Source organism: Sciurus carolinensis, chromosome 1, assembly GCF_902686445.1.
Source record: "Sciurus carolinensis chromosome 1, mSciCar1.2, whole genome shotgun sequence".
Lineage (NCBI taxonomy): Eukaryota > Metazoa > Chordata > Mammalia > Rodentia > Sciuridae > Sciurus > Sciurus carolinensis.
The window spans coordinates 179,398,821-179,416,541 of record NC_062213.1 but is presented as its reverse complement, the minus strand read 5'-3'; the positions used below and the strand labels follow the sequence as shown (position 1 = coordinate 179,416,541).

At 37.1% G+C, this 17,721-nt stretch overlaps 1 protein-coding gene across 1 annotated transcript in view; it reads left to right on the top strand.

Annotated features, from left to right (window-relative positions):
- Positions 1 to 17,721, top strand: part of Zmpste24 (zinc metallopeptidase STE24) — a 49,677-nt gene that overhangs the window by 3,440 nt on the left and 28,516 nt on the right. Inside the window, 5 exon segments of the mRNA XM_053743425.1 lie at positions 8,832 to 8,918; positions 16,494 to 16,525; positions 16,527 to 16,608; positions 16,827 to 16,833; positions 17,170 to 17,315. Coding sequence (XP_053599400.1) covers positions 8,832 to 8,918; positions 16,494 to 16,525; positions 16,527 to 16,608; positions 16,827 to 16,833; positions 17,170 to 17,315 — 354 coding nt within the window.

The following is a 17,721-nucleotide window of genomic DNA, read 5'->3' as shown; positions in this document are numbered from 1 at the left end:
TGTTTTATTATAATTATACAAATAGTGGGATTCATTATGACATTCTTATATCCCCATAACATAATTTGGTAAATTTCTTTGCCTAGTACCTTCTCTTTTCTCCTCTCCTGGCCCCCTTTATTTACTCTACTAGCTTCTCTTTGGTTTTCATGAGATTCTCCTTTTTTCCTAACTTCCATATAAAAGAAAACATATGACCCTTGACTTTCTGAGTTTGGCTTATTTCACTTAACCTAATGCTCTTAGGTTCCATGCATTCTTCTGCAAATGACATTTTGTTCTTTATAGCTGAATAAAACTCTATATTGTGTACATATGTTATATTTTCCTTCTTTTTTTTTTTTTTTTTTTTAATTGGTACTGGGGATTGAACTCAGGGGCACTCGACCCCTGAGCCAGCCCTATTTTTGTATTTTATTTAGAGACAGGGTCTCACTGACCCTTGCTTAGCGCCTCACTTTTGCTGAGGCTGGCTTTGAGCTCTCAATTCTCCTGTCTCAGCCTTCTGCACTGTTGGGATTACAGGCATGCGCCACCATACCCAGCTCCATATTTTCTTTATGCATTCATCTGTAGATGGACACCTATGATGGTGCCATAATTTGGCTATGTGAATTGCAACTGCTGTATACATGGGTATGCATGTATGCCTAAAATATGCTAACATTAATTCTTTGGAAAAATACTGAGGAGTGGTATAGCTTTGTTATTGATAGTAATTCTCCACAGTAAAGTATCAGAAACAGGGCTGGGGATGTGGCTTAGTGGTAGAGCGCTCGCCTAGCATGCGTGAGGCCCTAGGTTCCATCCTCAGCACCACATAAAAATAAATTAAAGGTACTGTGTCACCTACAACTAAATATATTAAAAAAAAAAAAAAAAAAAAAAAAAGGAATCAGAAACATTAGGAGTGGTGGCACACCTGTAATACCAGTGACTCAGGAGGCTGATGCCAGAGCCAGAGAATCACAAGTTTGAGGCCAGCCTGGGCTATTTAGGGAGATCCTGTCCCAAAATAAAAAATAAAAAGGGCTGGGGATGTAGGTCAGTAGTAGAGCCCCCTGGTTTCAATACCCAGTACTGCTGAGAAAAAACAAACAAAACAAAACAAACACAGATACATAACTGCATAGTCAGTTGAAATATGATAACTTTCACCTGCAGGTCTATGTATGTTATTCTTGTAATGAACGCCACTGGTCTTCCCACCTTTACATTGAAATCTCTAACCTATCCTCCACTTTACAGCCAAAGGAATCTTTCTGAAGCAGAGTTTTGATCTATGAGGTCATTTTTGATCTGGCTGTAGATCCTTGAGCCTCATCTTTCTGTTCCTTCCCCTTGAATCTTCTTCCCCTTTCTTTATTGACCATCTCATACCCAGGTTGACTTGCTAGGATTTGTCATGTTTTCTCATGCTGGTATCTCTGCCTGAGGTGCTATTCTCCTCCTACTTCATATCCAACTTCTCAGTGGTGGTTGGTTAATCCCTGTTCTTCCATTAGAATCCAGCTAAGATACCATCTCTTCTAAGAAACCATTGAAACTCCTTGCACCTTAAGAGGGTCAGAGTACTTATCACATTGTGTTAAATTTGCTTGTTTAGTTGTAGACTGTTTCTTTTTTTTTTTTTTAATTTTTAATTTTTTTGGTTGTTGATGGACCTTTATTTTGCTCATTTATTTATATGCAGTGCTGAAGATCGAACCCAGTGCCTCACACATGCTAGGCAAATGCTGTACCACTGAGCCACAACCCCAGCCCTGATAAACTGTTTCTTTTTTTTTTTTGGGTGCTGGGGATCGAACTCAGGGCCTTGTGCTTACAAGGCAAGCACTCTACCAACTGAGCTATCTCCCCAGCCCCAAACTGTTTCTTAAAGAAGGTGTTCTTTAGGGTCTGTTTATCATTTTATGCCTACTGCTTGGTATATATAATAAGCACAAAACTCATATTTAGTCAATGAAATAATGAATGAGACCATTTTAGCAAAACACAGGACCAGTCTTACCTGCATGCTGAAAAAAGAAGGGCTATGTGGTATTAAGCAATGTTTGCCATCCTTTTTTCATGATCTCCCCTTCATTGCCCTTCCTTTCTATTACACATTTTTTTTTTTGCTAATTTCCCCTTCTTGAAATTTTAATATCACAGATCAGTTTTTATACCATGGGTATATATTTGTGCTTCATTCATAAAAAGAGGCATACGCCTGTAATCCCAGTAACTTGGGAGGCTGAGGCAGGAGAATGGTGAATTCAAAGCCAGTCTCAGCAACTTAGGGAGACCCTAAGCAACTCAGCAAGACCCTTTCTCTAAATAAAATATATTTATAAAGGGGGCTGGGGATGTGGCTCAGTGGTTAAGTACCCCTGGGTTCAATCCCTGGTACCAAAAAAGAAAAAGATTTTCTCTTCTGTCAAGAATAATTGAAAGTGCATGGTGTAGAGATCCTGAGCAACTGAACTCTGGCGACTTTAGTTTGAATCTTAGCTCTATCACATTAACTTTGTGACCTCAGGCAAGTCACTCAACATTTCTGTGCTCCAGTTTTCTCATTCGTTAAAATGGTATGTTAATAATAGTTCCTCATAATATTGTTGAGAGGATTAAATGAGCTTATATATGTAATATATTTACAGTTGGGAACTGATCCATTGTTAGGTGCTCCATAGTGTTGGCTGATACTATGTTTGTCATCACCATTGTTCCTTCAGAACTCTCTTAGGTCCACTAGTTCCACAAACAGAAAGATTCCTTTATCTATGAAAATAACTGAGATTGGCTACCATAATTGTTTCATGAGTTAAAGAAACAAAACTGTATATTGCATTGTTAAAATGATGACAGACTTGTCAGGGCAGTGGTACACACCTTTAATTCCAGCTACTTGGGCATCTAAGGTAGGAGGATTAAAAATCCCAAGTCAGCCCAGACAACTTAGTGAGATCCTGTCTCAAAAATGGCTAGAAATGTAACTCAATGGTCAGTCCCCAGTATAGTGCAAAAACAAAAGACAAAATTGTCTAGCTAGTCACAAAATTTTCCTTGACAAACATAAAATATTAAGACTATCATGGTTAGATCCAGTTTACTAGAACTGCTTTCATTTCCTTAAGATAGTGGAAGATGGCATTCTGAAGAGGTAAATCTTAGTATTTTATTCATTTGTTTGTTTTTTGTACTAGGAATTTAACCCAGGGCACTCTTCCAGTGGGCTACACCCCAGTCTTTTTAATTTTTATTTTGAGACAAGGTCTTGCTAAGTAACTGAGGCTGGCTGCCACTGTACCCAGCTAATTTGGTATTTTAGAAAAATTAAAAGATTTGGAAATAAAATTGCATTGACTTTTTGGGCACACAGCTATTTCTAGTAATTAGTCTTTTCATATTGACTTTTTAATTATGTTTTTATTAATCAAAGACTGATTTAGGTATTGAGAAATTGAAGATTAGTATTGTTTTTTTTTCTTTTAGGCACTGGGAATTGAACCCAGGGCCTTACGCTTTCCAGGCAAGAACTCTACCACTGAGCCACATCCCCAGCCCAGCATTTGATTCCTTCTAGCCAAACCAGGAAAGGTAGCATTATTGTGGATTATAATTTGACTTTTAGTTAACTTATCTTCACTTTTTTTTCTGTTAGGTTAGGGCTCTAGTAGGAACTCAGCCTTCAGAGAGAGATGGAAATAAAGCTGGTGAATTTAGACACTTTCCCCTACCTTTTTGGTGATTGCTTCATTTTTCTTTTATATTTTCCCCACCCCTGGTGCTTCTGGGCCAGGGCCTTGCGTATGCTAAGCATGCTTCTACTACTGAGCCATCCGCCCAGCCCTGAAGTTCTTTGACTTACCCCATTGATAAACTGGCACAGAAAGCATTTTCAGTCTCCAAGATTGTCACTAGTAAAGAATTCCAGGACATAGGGCAGTAGCTTGGTAATTATGGTTGGTGATCATAGAATTGGCTCAATTTTTTCTAAGAGATGATAGAGGTTGGATGAATATATATACAAAGTAAGAGACTTGCAGTGAGCCGTGGCTTAACTAGAAGCAGTACTGATGGCTAAAGCTGGGTACAGTAGTCATCATGATTTGCATGTCATGCAGTTTTTATATTCATTGTTTGATGTTTACAACAATGAAGTAGAAAGGATAGTCATTATTATTGCCTTTTAATTAAGTGAGACAACTGGGTTTCAAACTCTGCTGATCTGAGTCTGCTGATCTGAGTCTTTAAAATTATATTGAAGCTGGGCATGGTGGTGCACACCTGTAATCCCAGCGGCTCAGGAGGCTGAGGCAGGAAGATTGAGAGTTCAAAGCCAGCCTCAGCAACAGCGAGGCACTAAGCAACTCAGTGAGACCCTGTCTCTAAATAAAATAGAAAATAGGGCTGGGGATGTGACTCGAGTGCCTCTGAGTTCAATCCCCGGTACCAAGAAAAAAAAATTTATCTGTTTTTGGGTTGGGATTATGACTCTGGTAGAGCACTTTCCTCACACATGTGAGACACTGGGTTCTATCCTCAGCACCACATAAAATGATTAAATAAAATAAAGATATTGTGTCCATCTATAACTAAAAAAATTTTTTAAAAATTCTTGAAACTAAGGATGACAACATGAATATGCTAATTTATCTCTGGGAGTTAGTAGCTACATTTACCATTGGATAGGAAGCAAATTTGGTGTTACTTTGAAACTGTTCTGTTTAAACCAAGTTTGTTTCTGTTTTACATTGATTAAAATTAATAGATCTGTATTTTTTTGTCATGGAGAACAAGATTAATTTAGACTATTTATTTTAATCAGTATTTTTTACCTGAGAAAATTAAGCAGTGACCTTATGACTGTCTAGCTCTCTAAAACAGACTCCCCTAATATCTCAGATGTCAGTAAAAACCACATTGAGGAAATGGAATGGCTAGGTGCTGTGTTGTAGGCCTGTGGTTCTAGCTATACCAGAGACTGAAGCAGGAGGATCACTTGAACCCAAAGAGTTTGAGACCAGCCTTACCAGCATAGTGAGATCCCATCAAGAAATGGAATGGCTGGGGAGTAGAGAAGGGAAGAGTAGAAAAGTTCAAATTATTACTTCTCTAATTTCTATATGTTTCTGTGTGAGCAGTTTTGCCTTTTGTAGTCTCATTTTTCCTATCTTTAAAATGAGAAGTGGTGACTTGTGAGGCAGAGGAGGAGAATCACAAGTCAGAAGCCAGCCTTGGCAATTTAGCCAGACCCTGTCCCAAAATAAAATAGAAGGAAGAGATATTATTTTAACCTGAGTTTCAGTTTCCTCCTCTATAAAATAGATTTGATTACACTCCCTGCCATGCCTGCTTTTCAAGACTATACTGAAATAATGTGTAAAAGCACTGGGTTTGCTTTTGTTAGGAACATTAGTTTTTGTCCTAGGACATTCCCTGGAGTGTGCTCAGTGAGATTATTAACATAGGGAAAGTTTATAGTTCCCTGTGCTTTGTTTTTCAGTCCCCAAAGTAAATTAAACAAGATTTGTAACAGCAGTTTCCAAATGCATTCATAAATCATTCAAAGTTCATATTAAAACTACCCTTGATATTTATTTAAAAGCTGGACTTTTTTTTTTTTTTTTTTTTTTTTTTTTTTTGCGGTGCTGGGATCGATCCAGGGCCTTGTGCTTGCAAGGCAAGCACTCTACCGACTGAGCTATCTCCCCAGCCCTAAAAGCTGGACTTTTAATATAGGTGTTTTAGCCTTTCACCAAAAGCATTATAAATCCTTAATTCTACATTATTTATTAGTGTTGGGAATAGGATAAAAGAAATGACAACCCAGGTCAATTAGTTCAACAATAGAGCATATGCCAAATAATGGTGCCAAAGCATGTCTTTTGGGAACAATGTTTACTTACTTCCAGGGTTGAGATAATTATAAAGTGAAAATGCCTGAACATAGAGATAGGGAAGCCTATAAACAGCAATTTATTTGAATGATTTTTAAATGTTAGTGTCTATCAGAATCACCTGGAACGCCCACCCCCCCTCCCCCCCTCCAGCTTCCAGTGTTTGATTCCATAGGTCTGCATTGGGTCCCAAGAATTTGCATTTCTAATACATACTGCTGCTGTTGCTGCTTATGACTACAAGTCAGACTTGAGACCTATGATATTAAATTAGCCCAGCATACTGGTAAAAATTGAAACAGTGGCTAGTACAAGGTATAGGTAAGGTTGTGGAAAATAGGACCACTCAGGTGCTGTGGATGGAAGTATAATTTGATCTAAAAATTTTAGAGAACAAGCTGGTATACACTTGTAATCCCAGTGACTCGGGAGACTGAGGCAGGAAGATCACAAGTTTGAGGCCAGCCTGGGCAACTTAGCCAGACTCTGTTTGAAACAGAGTAACATAAAAAGGGCTGGAGATGTAGCTCAGTGGTAGAGCACTTGCCTAAAATGCTTGAGATGCTGGGTTCAATTTCCAGCACCACATACACAAACACATACACACAAAAAAAAAAACCAAGCTAAAAATACCAAATAAATTTTAAAGATCACCATGGATCTAAAAAAAATAAAGTGCAGAAAGCAAATTGTGGAATAAGTATAGTATGATGTCATTTTATGTAGTCTTAAAAATACATGTCACTGTATTACTCATAAATACAAACTGGAAGTAAAGGCATATAACCTGTAATCCCAGCATCTTAATCACAAGTTCAAGGCCAGCCAAGGCTATTTAGTGAGACCTTAGGTTTTGGGATATAGCTCACTGGTAGAGTACCCCTGGTTTCAGTCCCCAGTGCCACAATAATAAATACATACATAAAATAGAAAGCACATAGACTGGGTTGTGGCTCAGTGGTAGAGCACTTGCCTAGCTTGTGGGAGGCACTGAGTTCGATTCTCAGCACCACATGTAAATAAATGAATAAAAATAAAAGTCCATTGACAACTAAAAAAAATATTTAAAAAAATGGAAAGCACATTGGAAAGATATAGCCATGAAATATGAAAAGCCCTCAAACCAGCTTGGTAGAAACCAGCTCAGTGGTAGAGCCCGTGCTTAGGATGTGCAAAATCCTGGGTTTAATCCTCAGCACACGCACAAAAAAACCAAAATAACTCTCAAACACTGAGAATCCATATCTAAATCAATCAATAGAAATACTGTGCTTCAAACCAAGGCATGTAATTGATCATTGCATTTCTGGGGTCCTGTCCAAAGAAAGAAGAAATTGATTCCTCTTGACAAAATGAGTTCCACAGACTTACTGTCTGTTGTGAGAAGTAGAGTTACTGTTTTTTTTTGAGGGGGGCGGCGCGGGTGTGTGTGTGTGTGTATGTGTTGCTGGTGATTGAACCCAGGTCCTCATGGGTGCTGGACAAGACCTCTACTACCGAGCTGAGCCCCTATCTCCAGTAGTCGAGTTTCTTAAGCATGCATTCTTTTCACCTTCTGAGTTGTTTGTTGATTCCTGATGTTCTGGTGATTTGGTGAATGTCTGTTCACTTCATCTGCAAGATAAGGGAGGCAGTGAGAAAAGGGCCTACTCTTATGAATCCCTAACTCCTACCTCAGGTTTTCCTGACCCAGAGAAGTTAGAGATATCTCATTCTATCCCATATTTTGGTAAATGAACTTGTCTTTCCACTTCTCTGTCAGTACTGATACTTCAGTTAGCCACAGTGGCATGAACCATAGTTCCAGCTACTTCGGAGGCTGAGAGGAAAATCTGAACCCACATGTTTGAGACCAGCAACATAGTGAGACCCTGTCACAAATAAACATACAAAGAAAACTTTGACCTCACTGAAAAGAACTGTTTTCCTTTCATGGAAAAGACAGTTATGGAGCCATATAGCCTGATTCAAATTCCATTTCTATCACTAATTCGCTGTGGGACAAATTATTTAACCTTTCTACGTTTGATTCCTAATTCATAAAGCTATCATTGTGGTCTCTTACAAAAGTTTTTATTTATTTAGCTTAAACATTTGATTTATGGTTGACACATGATATTGTACATATTTCTAGGATACAGCATGATGTTTTGATACATGTATATATTATATATTGATCAAATAAGTATTATTAACATGCCTGTCACCGTAAACATTTCTTTTTGTAATGAGAACATTAAAAAAAAACTCTCTTGTAGATATTTTAAAATATATATCATTTTAAACTCATTATTGCACTATGCAAAAGAATACAAGAACTTATTCCTCTGGTTTAAGTCTAATTTCAAACTCATTAACTAATCTTTCCCCATCCCTCCTGTTTTTATTGTTATTTTAATTGGCACATAATATTTATATGTATTATGGAATACAGCATTATAATTTGATCTATGTATACAGTGTATAATGATTATTTATTATTTCTATGCTGGGAACCTTTGGACTTTTATAGTTATTTTAAAAAATACATAATAATTGTTTTATAGTATGGTTACCCTACCATGTTATGGTAGGACTAATTCCTCCTAACTGTATTTGGTACCACTCATCCCCTCCTAGTCTCCAGTATTCTATTCTCTTCTTCTATAAGATTGATTTAATTAGCTTCTACCAGTGAATGAAACACCTGGTTGTTTTTTAAACAGCTTTACTGAGATATAATTCACATATCATACAATTCACCCATAGTAGTATACAGGCAAAACCACTTTAATAGTCTAAACTTAATGTCCAGTGGTTTGTATTCTTAAATGCATATTTTATCCTGAATGAAGTAGGTCTTTTTTCTTCTGTAATTATTTTGTACTTTTTTCTTTATAACATGCTCTTGAACCTGGTAGTTTTGAGTACTACTCACATGTAATCAAAGTATGCTTTGTTTTATAGCTTATTCTTCTCTTTGGAGGAATTCCTTACCTCTGGAGACTTTCAGGACGGTTCTGTGGTTATGCTGGCTTTGGACCAGAATATGAGGTATGTTATTCATTAGCATGTTTTGTCAGAATCCTTTTTTTATGCTTGGCAAACTTAATACTAAAGTTAACATTCTGCCTCCCACCATCATTAGACTTGCTTCTCTATCTGCACAATCCTTGTCTGCCCATGTATTAAGATGATATTGGTTACTGGAACAAACTCCAAAATTTCAGTGGCTTATCACAATAGTTTTTTTTCTCACTCATGTAAAAGCCAGGTGTATTTTTAGTCAGTAGGTTACTTTATTCCATGTGCTAAGCTAGGGACCCAGTCACTTTTCATTCAGTGTCCTAGAGAGATTGAAGTACCGTCTTCTTATTTTCCCTAGCTTCCAAATGATACCTATCCTTTGCCATCACATTTCATTGATGAACCTGTCATTTGGTCTTACCCAGACACAAGGGAGCTGGAAAATGCAGTCTCTGTTTAGGCCGCTGCTTCTTGGGAAACAACTCTGTGCAATTAAAAAAGAAGCATGAATTTTGTTGAACCCACACTAAGCAAATAGTCTGGGTCCCCAACTTTTAGCAGATAAGACAGAAAATTTGTCTCCTAGAATCTCCATTGAACTGCTTGAGTTGACCATCCACTTTTCTAGGAAATCTAGTTATTGGGCAAAGTGTTAAACCTGAGACTGTTCATCTGTAATGGATACTACAGCACTGCTTCCTGACTTCTACTTGAAAATTACCAGATATTACTTCCTTCCTGATGGTGTATTTGAAATCCTGAATCTCCTACATGTATAGGTATACTGGGCTTTAACAGCTCATTCTGTGTCCCTTTTCTGAATACCTTTTCTGAAGCAATTAGACTCTTCAGACCTCTTTTCCTGTGCAGTCTCTTTTTCTGATTTGCCATATGTGGTATGGCAATTTATTTACACATTCTCTGCCTTGTTTCAGAAATGATTTGTGGTGGTTTCTTTTAAATAACATGGCTGGCTCCTTATTTAAGGAGCTTTTCATTTTAAATGTCACTTTCTCAGACAGGCCTTCTTTAACTATTCCATCTAAAATAGCATCCCTCTGTCACTTTTTAGTGAAGTTCACTGCCTTATTTGTTTATTTATTTATTTTTTGTACTGGGGTTTGATTCCAGGGGCATTTCGCCACTGAGCCACATCCCCAGTCCTTTTTACTTTTTATTTTGAGACAGGGTCTCACTAAGTTGTTTAGGACCTCATTAAGTTACTGAGGCTAGCAATCCTCCTGCCTCAGCCTCTTGAGCTCTGGAATTACTGGCTTGCACCACCATACCTGGCTATTTTTTTTTTTTTTTAAATAAAAACATTTACAACTATCTGCAGTTAATTTGTTTTATTTACTTGCTTATTTTTTAATCTGTGTTCCTGACAAGAATGTTAAGCTCTAAGGAGACAGAGACATTATACATTTTCTATACTGCTCTATCATTAATGCCACACCATGCCAATCACAGAGTAAATATTAAACATATTTATTGCATGAATGAACACAATCTAAAATACATATGCATATGAAAAGTATTCCTTATCTTAAAGGGATCATATTTTATATAATGTTCTTAGCATGATTTTTGCATTTAACAATGTTTTAGAGTTTTTTTTTTCCTGTCAATTTACATAGACTTCTGTTTTCTTTAATGACTTCATGGTACTGACAGTTCTTGCCTTGTGTAGTTCTGATATAAAAATTTAATTTACCCCAGTTTACTAATGGAACACCAGTCCTTCAGCAAACATGGTTCAAGTTTCAGTTCCCATAGTGTATTTTTTTTGGCGTGGGGCACTTGGCCACTGAGCCACATCCCTGGTCCTATTTTATATTTTACTTAGAGACAGGGTCTCACTGAGTTGCTTCGCACCTCACTTTCACTGAGGCTGGCTTTGAACTTGTGATCCTCCTGCCTCAGCCTCCTGAGCTGCTGAGATTACAAGCATGCACTACTGTGGCTGGCTACCATAGTATATAATGTGAGTAGTTGTATGAAGTATAAATTGCCCTTCAGGCTGTTTAGTATTCAAATCACTATGCAAATAACAACTGTTTAATGTGATCAGTGATCAATCATGCCAATTTTTTCAGTCTATTGGTTACTGCATATCTTTTATTCAGTTATTCAAAGAAATAAAAAATTATCCATAAAATGGATAGTTGAGCTACATGTGGTGGTGTACACCTGTAGTCACAGCTGCATGGGAGGCTGAGACTTGAGCATCCCTTCAGCCCAGGGATTCAGGGCCAGCCTGAGCAACATAGTGAGACCCTGTCTCAAAACAAAACAAGGTGTATTGGTACACAACTGTAATCCCAGCCACTCAGGAGACTGAGCTAGGAGGATCACAAATCCAAGGCCCCCTGGGGCAACTTAGGGAGAACCTGTCTAAAAGTAAAAAGGGCTAGGGATGTAGCTCAGTGACGGAGCACGTCTGTGTTCAACTCCTATTACCCTAAAAAAAAAAAAAGAAAAAATGATAACTGTGGAAGTGAAGTTCAAATTTAATATTAATAGAGTTATGGAAGAAATAACTGACTGCCACATATGGTAGTGTATGCCTATTATCCCAGCTGCTCAGGAGGCAAGGCAAGAGAATCACAAGGGCAACTTAGTGAGACCCTGTCACAAAATAAAGAAAAGATTTTAAAAGGGTTCAAAAACATGCCCCTGGGTTCAAACTCAGTACTTGGGAGATTTATATAGACGTGTGTATATGTGTGTGTGTGTGTGTGTGTGTGTGTGTGTGTGTGTTTATATTATAAAACAACGAAGAGCCTGTGATGTAGCTTAGTGATAGAGTGCTTGCCTAGCTTGTGTGAGTCCCTGGGTTCTATCCCAGTATCAGAGACACAAAAACTGACCATGGGATTACTGACACTGTTATCATTAAAGGCTAGATAGATATGCAACAAGAGGAACTTTGTGAAGGTGACCTGACTGACATAAATGAAGAATATAGTTGTTTTTGCAGTGTGGGGGCTCAAACCCAGGACCTTGCACTTGCCAGGCAAACACTCTACCCCTTAGCCACATCCCCAGCAGGAATATAGTTGTGATGAAAAGGATGAAGATGGCTAGAGGCAGTGATAACTGATACCCTCTTGCATTAAAGTACCTTTTAGCTGGGCATAGTGACACACTCCTATAATCCCAGTGACTTGGGGGGCTGAGGCAGGAGGATCACAAGCTGGAAGCCAGCCTCAGCAATTTAGTAAGTTTCTAAGCAACCTACCGAGACCCAGTCTTAAAATTAAATTTTTTTTAAAAAGGGCTTGGGATGTGGCTCAGTGGTTAGGTGCCATGGGTTCCATCCCTGGTACCCACCCCACAAAAAAAGAACCTCTTAAGGATATTTCACACTGAAAGTTTAAATTATAAAATGTTGTAAGAGAGGAGTATGACAACTCAACAAGGCAGAGAAAAAACATGTTCTTTATATTATAAATTACATGAAGAGAAAGCAAGTGTTGTTCAAACTGCTCTTAAGTCTTTAAAAAGAAAGTTTTTTAAAAAACCTCAGTATTTCCAATGTTTGAAATAACAGTATATTAAAAAATTTTATTTTTAAAAGAATTTCCAGCCAGGCCATGATGGAGCACACCTGTAGTCCAGCAGCTTGGGAGACTGAGGCAGGAGGATTGAAAGTTCAAAGCCAGCCTCAGCAAAAGGGAGGGGCTAAGCAACTCAGTGATATCCTGTCTCTAAATAAAATACAAAATAGGATTGGGGATGTGACTTAATAGTCAGGTGCCCCTGAGTTCAATCCCCGGTACCCCCCAGTCCCCCCAATTTTTTTCTTATATATTTAGATCTGGGGGTAACAGTTTGCAGTATGACAACCAAAATTTTTAAAGATGACAGAACAATCATAATTTTTATATTGATCATTAAATATAAAGATTGAGTTTGCATAGTCATTTTTATGCTTTTAGACTATTATGTGAAGCAAGAACTGCCTGTATTCATTATGTGCATTTATTTAATTACTCATCTATTGATTGGTTGGTTTCAGATTTTCCTTATTACAAATAATGCTACAGTGCACATCATTTATCTAAATCTTTATGCATTATATATGAGTATTCATGGAATAAACTTAATTAAAGGCGATGTGCAGTTAAATTTTGATAACTGCTGCCAAATTCCCTTCTAAAACAACTTTTTGGTTTATAGACTTTTTTGGTTTATAGCCTTCCACGGTGTATAAAGCATTAAAATACATGGATTAGCATGGATCCTTGCTAATATTTAGTATATTTATTATCTTTTTATTTTTGCCAGTCTAACAGGGAAAAATACAATTGCTTTATTATTTCATACAACTTATTACTGAATGGAAAAGTCAGGGTATGAAACAACATTGAGTAAATAAAAGCATGTATGTGAATATCCATATAGATTTTTTTTCTCTTCTTTTCTTTTATTTTTGGTACTGGGGATTGAACCCAGAGACTCTTTATCACTGAGCTTATCCCTAGTTCCTTTTATTTTTTATTTTGAGACAGGATCTCCCTAGATTGTTGAGGCTGACCTTGAACTTAGTCCTCCTGCCTCAGCCTCCTGCATCTCTGGGATTATGGGTGTGCATCAGCATACCCAGTTCCATGTAGATTTTTTATACAACTAGTATCCTAGTAATGAACATTCAGATTGATTCCGTTTTTAAAATTATAGTGGTGTGCATCCTTGTACATACATCTTTATGCACATATTCTACATCTATAAAAAGTCTGTATATTATATACCAAAATGCCAAAAGTAGTTTTCTTTGAGGAGAATTTGACAATTTTAATTTTTATGTCAAGAAAATTCAGCAATGAGCATGTACTTTTTATTTTTTAATTTGTTCTAATTGGTTATACATGATAGTAGAATGCATTTTGACACAGTTTACACAAATGGAGCATAACTTCTCATTCCTCTGACTGTACATGGTGCCGAGTCACACCAGTAGTGCAATCATACATGTATATAGGATAATAATGTCTCTCATTTACCATCCTTCCCATCCCCACTGCTCCACCCCCCCCCTCACTCCCCTCTGCACAATCCAAAATTCCTTCATTCTTCCCTACCCAACCCCCCAAATATGGATCAGCTCCTTCGTATCAGAAAAGACATTCGGTTTTTGTTTTTTTGTGATTGGCTTATTTCACTTAGCATGATATTCTCTAGTTCCATCCATTTGCCCCACGTCCTTGTCAACACTTACTATTGCTTATATTCTCATTAATTGCCATTCTGACTGAAGTGAGATGAAATCCATTTCTCTAATTGCAAGAGATGAACATCTTCATGTTTGTTGATCCATTGTACCTTCTTCTCTGAGTGTCTGTTCAGTTCCTTAGCCCGTTTATTGATTGGGTTATTGTTTTTTTGGTGTTAAGTCTTTTGAGTTTTTTATATGTCCTGGAAATTTGTGCTTTATCTGAGGTGCGTGTGGTAAAGATATTCTCCCATTCTGTAGGCTCTCTATTCACGTTATTGATTGTTTCCTTTGCTGAGAAGAAGCTTTTAAGTTTGAATTCATCCCATTTATTGATTCTTAATTTTACTTCTTGTGCTTTAGGAGTCCAATTAAGGAAGTCAGGTCCTAAGCCAACATGATGAAGGTTTGAACCTACTTTTTCTTCTGTTGGGCACAGGGTCTTTGTTCTAGTGCCTAAGTCTTTGATCCACTTTGAGTTGATTTTTGTGCGGGATGAGAGATAAAGGTTTAATTTCATTTTGTTACATATGGATTTCCAGTTTTCTCAGCAGCATTTGTTGAAGAGGCTATCTTTTCTCCAATGTTTGTTTTTGGCACCTTTGTCTAATATGAGATAACCATATTTATATGGGTTTGTCTCTCTGTCTTTTATTTTGTACCATTGGTCTACATGTCTATTTTGGTGCCAGTACCATGCTGTTTTCAGCATGCACTTCCTAAAATCATTTTCTACATTAAAAAAAAAAAATGAAGAAAAGTAGGTTGATCTCAGCTTATCCTAGGTATAGGCAATGTTTTTTTTGCAGAAATTGCTGCTTTCCAAACTACCAACAAGGGTCTCATAATCATTATCCTTAATTTTTGGACAGTAAGACATGTCCTGACCCTTCTTAGCAAATAATGTATTATTGACTTTGAATACTCTGGAGTTCTTTTGCTATACATGAATTTGAGGTGAAAATGAGTTGGTCATCTCAAAGAAGGGATGCATTTTGCCATTACTCAAGATGTATTAGTCTGAGTCACTCCTTGTCATGTTTGCAGGACTTTTTAATGTTCTGTGTCCCGTGGCCTTGAGGTGTTCACTGACAGGAATAGAGCCAGATCTTGTTACATTTGAGAAGCAATGAGTTAAAACCCTTTCTCCCCATTGCCTGGGGAATCTCCTGTCCTAGGTATTTTCTCCTTTCTGGGTTGGTTTAGAACTTTTCTGAGAAAAGCTGCTGGAGGTTGTATACTATTCCAATTTCTCTAGGGTAACTTTCCTGTCACACACTTCCTTTATCAACTTTTGTGAACTGTAAGTCACATTTGTCTGTTAGAAGTAAAATGGTCATAAAGAGGAGTAATGGAAAGAAGCATTTGGCATTAGATTATGAAAATCTTTAAATGTACAATGAGTTTAGCCAGAATTGCCTATAATTCCAGCAACTCAGGAGGCTGAGGCAGAATTGCAAGTTCAAAGCCAGCCTGGGCACCTAAGTGAGTCCCTGTCTCAAAATTTAAAACAAAGAACTAGGGATGTAGCTCAGTGGGTAAAGTGCCCCTGGGTTCAATTCCTGGTACAAAAAAAAAAAAAAAAAAAAAGTTAACTATTGAGGGTAAGTTTTTGCATTTTGACTTTTTATGAAAAACTGGGCTCACCCTACCCTATTTACCCTGGTCCAACTTTTTGAGTCTCCATTTTAAGTTTCCCTTCCTGATCCCAACCAGGCTTGTCATCTTGTCATCTTCCACATATTGGGTGCTGTTTTCTCTCTGTATACTTTTGCAAATTGCTTAAATTCCTCCTCCTCTCCTCTCCTTTCCTGTCTCAGTAATTTCTCTCTCCTGAAAGGCATCTCAAGCCTCAAGAACTTTGAAAAGCCCTTCTTGATTCACCAGCATGTGTTGCTGTTTCTTTTCTGAATTCTTTTAACCATTTTATCTATATGATTTAAGATTATTTTTGTATAGTGCTTATGTAGTAAAAGAGTAATTGTTTTATTCTTTTATTTCTTCCCTTGCAGCTAAACTTTTTCTGAGGGCAGGAATGATATCTCAGTCCTTGTATTAACCATAGGATCAAATAGACTGCTTGGAATAGAATAAATACTCAGCAAATATTTACTGACTTGTTCCCTAGTAGTTTATTTGAAGAATGAATTACATGAACTGTACTCCCTACTACTCCAGAGGCTGAAGCAAGAAGGATCCAATTTCAAGACTAGCCTTAGCAATGTAGTGAGATCCTGTCTCTAAATAATGATTTAAAAAAAAGGACTGGGAATATAGTTCAGAGGTAATGCCCCCTGGGTTCAGTCCCCAGTACCATGTCGGTGGGGTGAGGAGGATGAATTACATTACATCATTAAAAACTGCCATTATTTTTTTCCTATACTTAGATCATTCAATCCTTGGTGTTTCTGCTGTTGCTACACTTTCAGTGCATTGACTGGTTTGCCATGGAGTCTTTATAATACATTTGTGATAGAAGAAAAACATGGTTTCAACCATCAGGTATATAAAAATACAGGCTTTTTTTTTTTAATGTGAAAATGTTCTGTACTTTTGTCTTTTGCTGGTAATAATTTTAACATAATGTGCTACTTTAGAGAATGAATTCATTTAGATAAAAAGGAACTACAGATTTGATAAAGGTCATAGTTTAAATAATCTTGCTATCCTGGGGCTGGGGTTTGTGGCTCAGTAGTAGAGCACTTGCTAGCATGTGTGAGGCACTGGGTTTGAGTCCCAGCACCACATATAAATAAATAAATAAATAAAGGCCCATTGACAACTAAAAAATATATATAAAAAAAGTTTTGTTATAATTCTTTCAGCACTAATGTTTAGTGTTTTCACTAATAGCATTTAAATAAATTTATCTAAGCTGTAAAATGCAGGAGATTTACTTATTATCTTAGACTGCTTGGTGTCAGTCACAATACAGTCTCACTGCATGTTCATTTTAAACATTGCTCTAATAATATGTCCGTTGTATTCACTTGCTAGCTATTTAAAAAAGCAAAACAGTTTTCTCAGTTTCTAGTGGTGATATTTTCTTTTTAGACTTTGGAGGTTTTTTTATGAAAGATGCAATCAAGAAATTTATTGTGACTCAGTGTATTTTATTGCCTGTGTCTTCACTTCTGCTTTACATTATTAAAATTGGAGGTGACTATTTTTTTATATATGCCTGGCTGTTCACATTAGTTGTTTCTCTGGTGAGTAAAATATTTCATTTTCTTTTACAAAAGTTCCTTGGTGATATTACTGTGATTTAATCTTCACTAGCATGTTAACAGTTCTTAAGAAGAAGATGAAATATAAATAGGTGCTCCTATAAATTTCTCTCTTGGGCAGGCGCAATAGTACGCCCCTGTAATCCTAGCTACTTGGGATGTTGAGATAGGAGGACCACAAGTTTTAGGTTACCCTGGGCAACTTAATGAGACCCTGTCTCAATATAAAAAGGGCTGGGAGTGGAGCTCAATGGAAGAATGCTTGCCTAGCATGTGTGAGGTCCTGGTTCTAACACTAAAAAAAAAAAAAAAATTTTCCTTGGTTTCTGCTTTGAGGTCTATAAATGGAAGATTTGATGGACTATACATTTTCTTCTCTTGATACTGA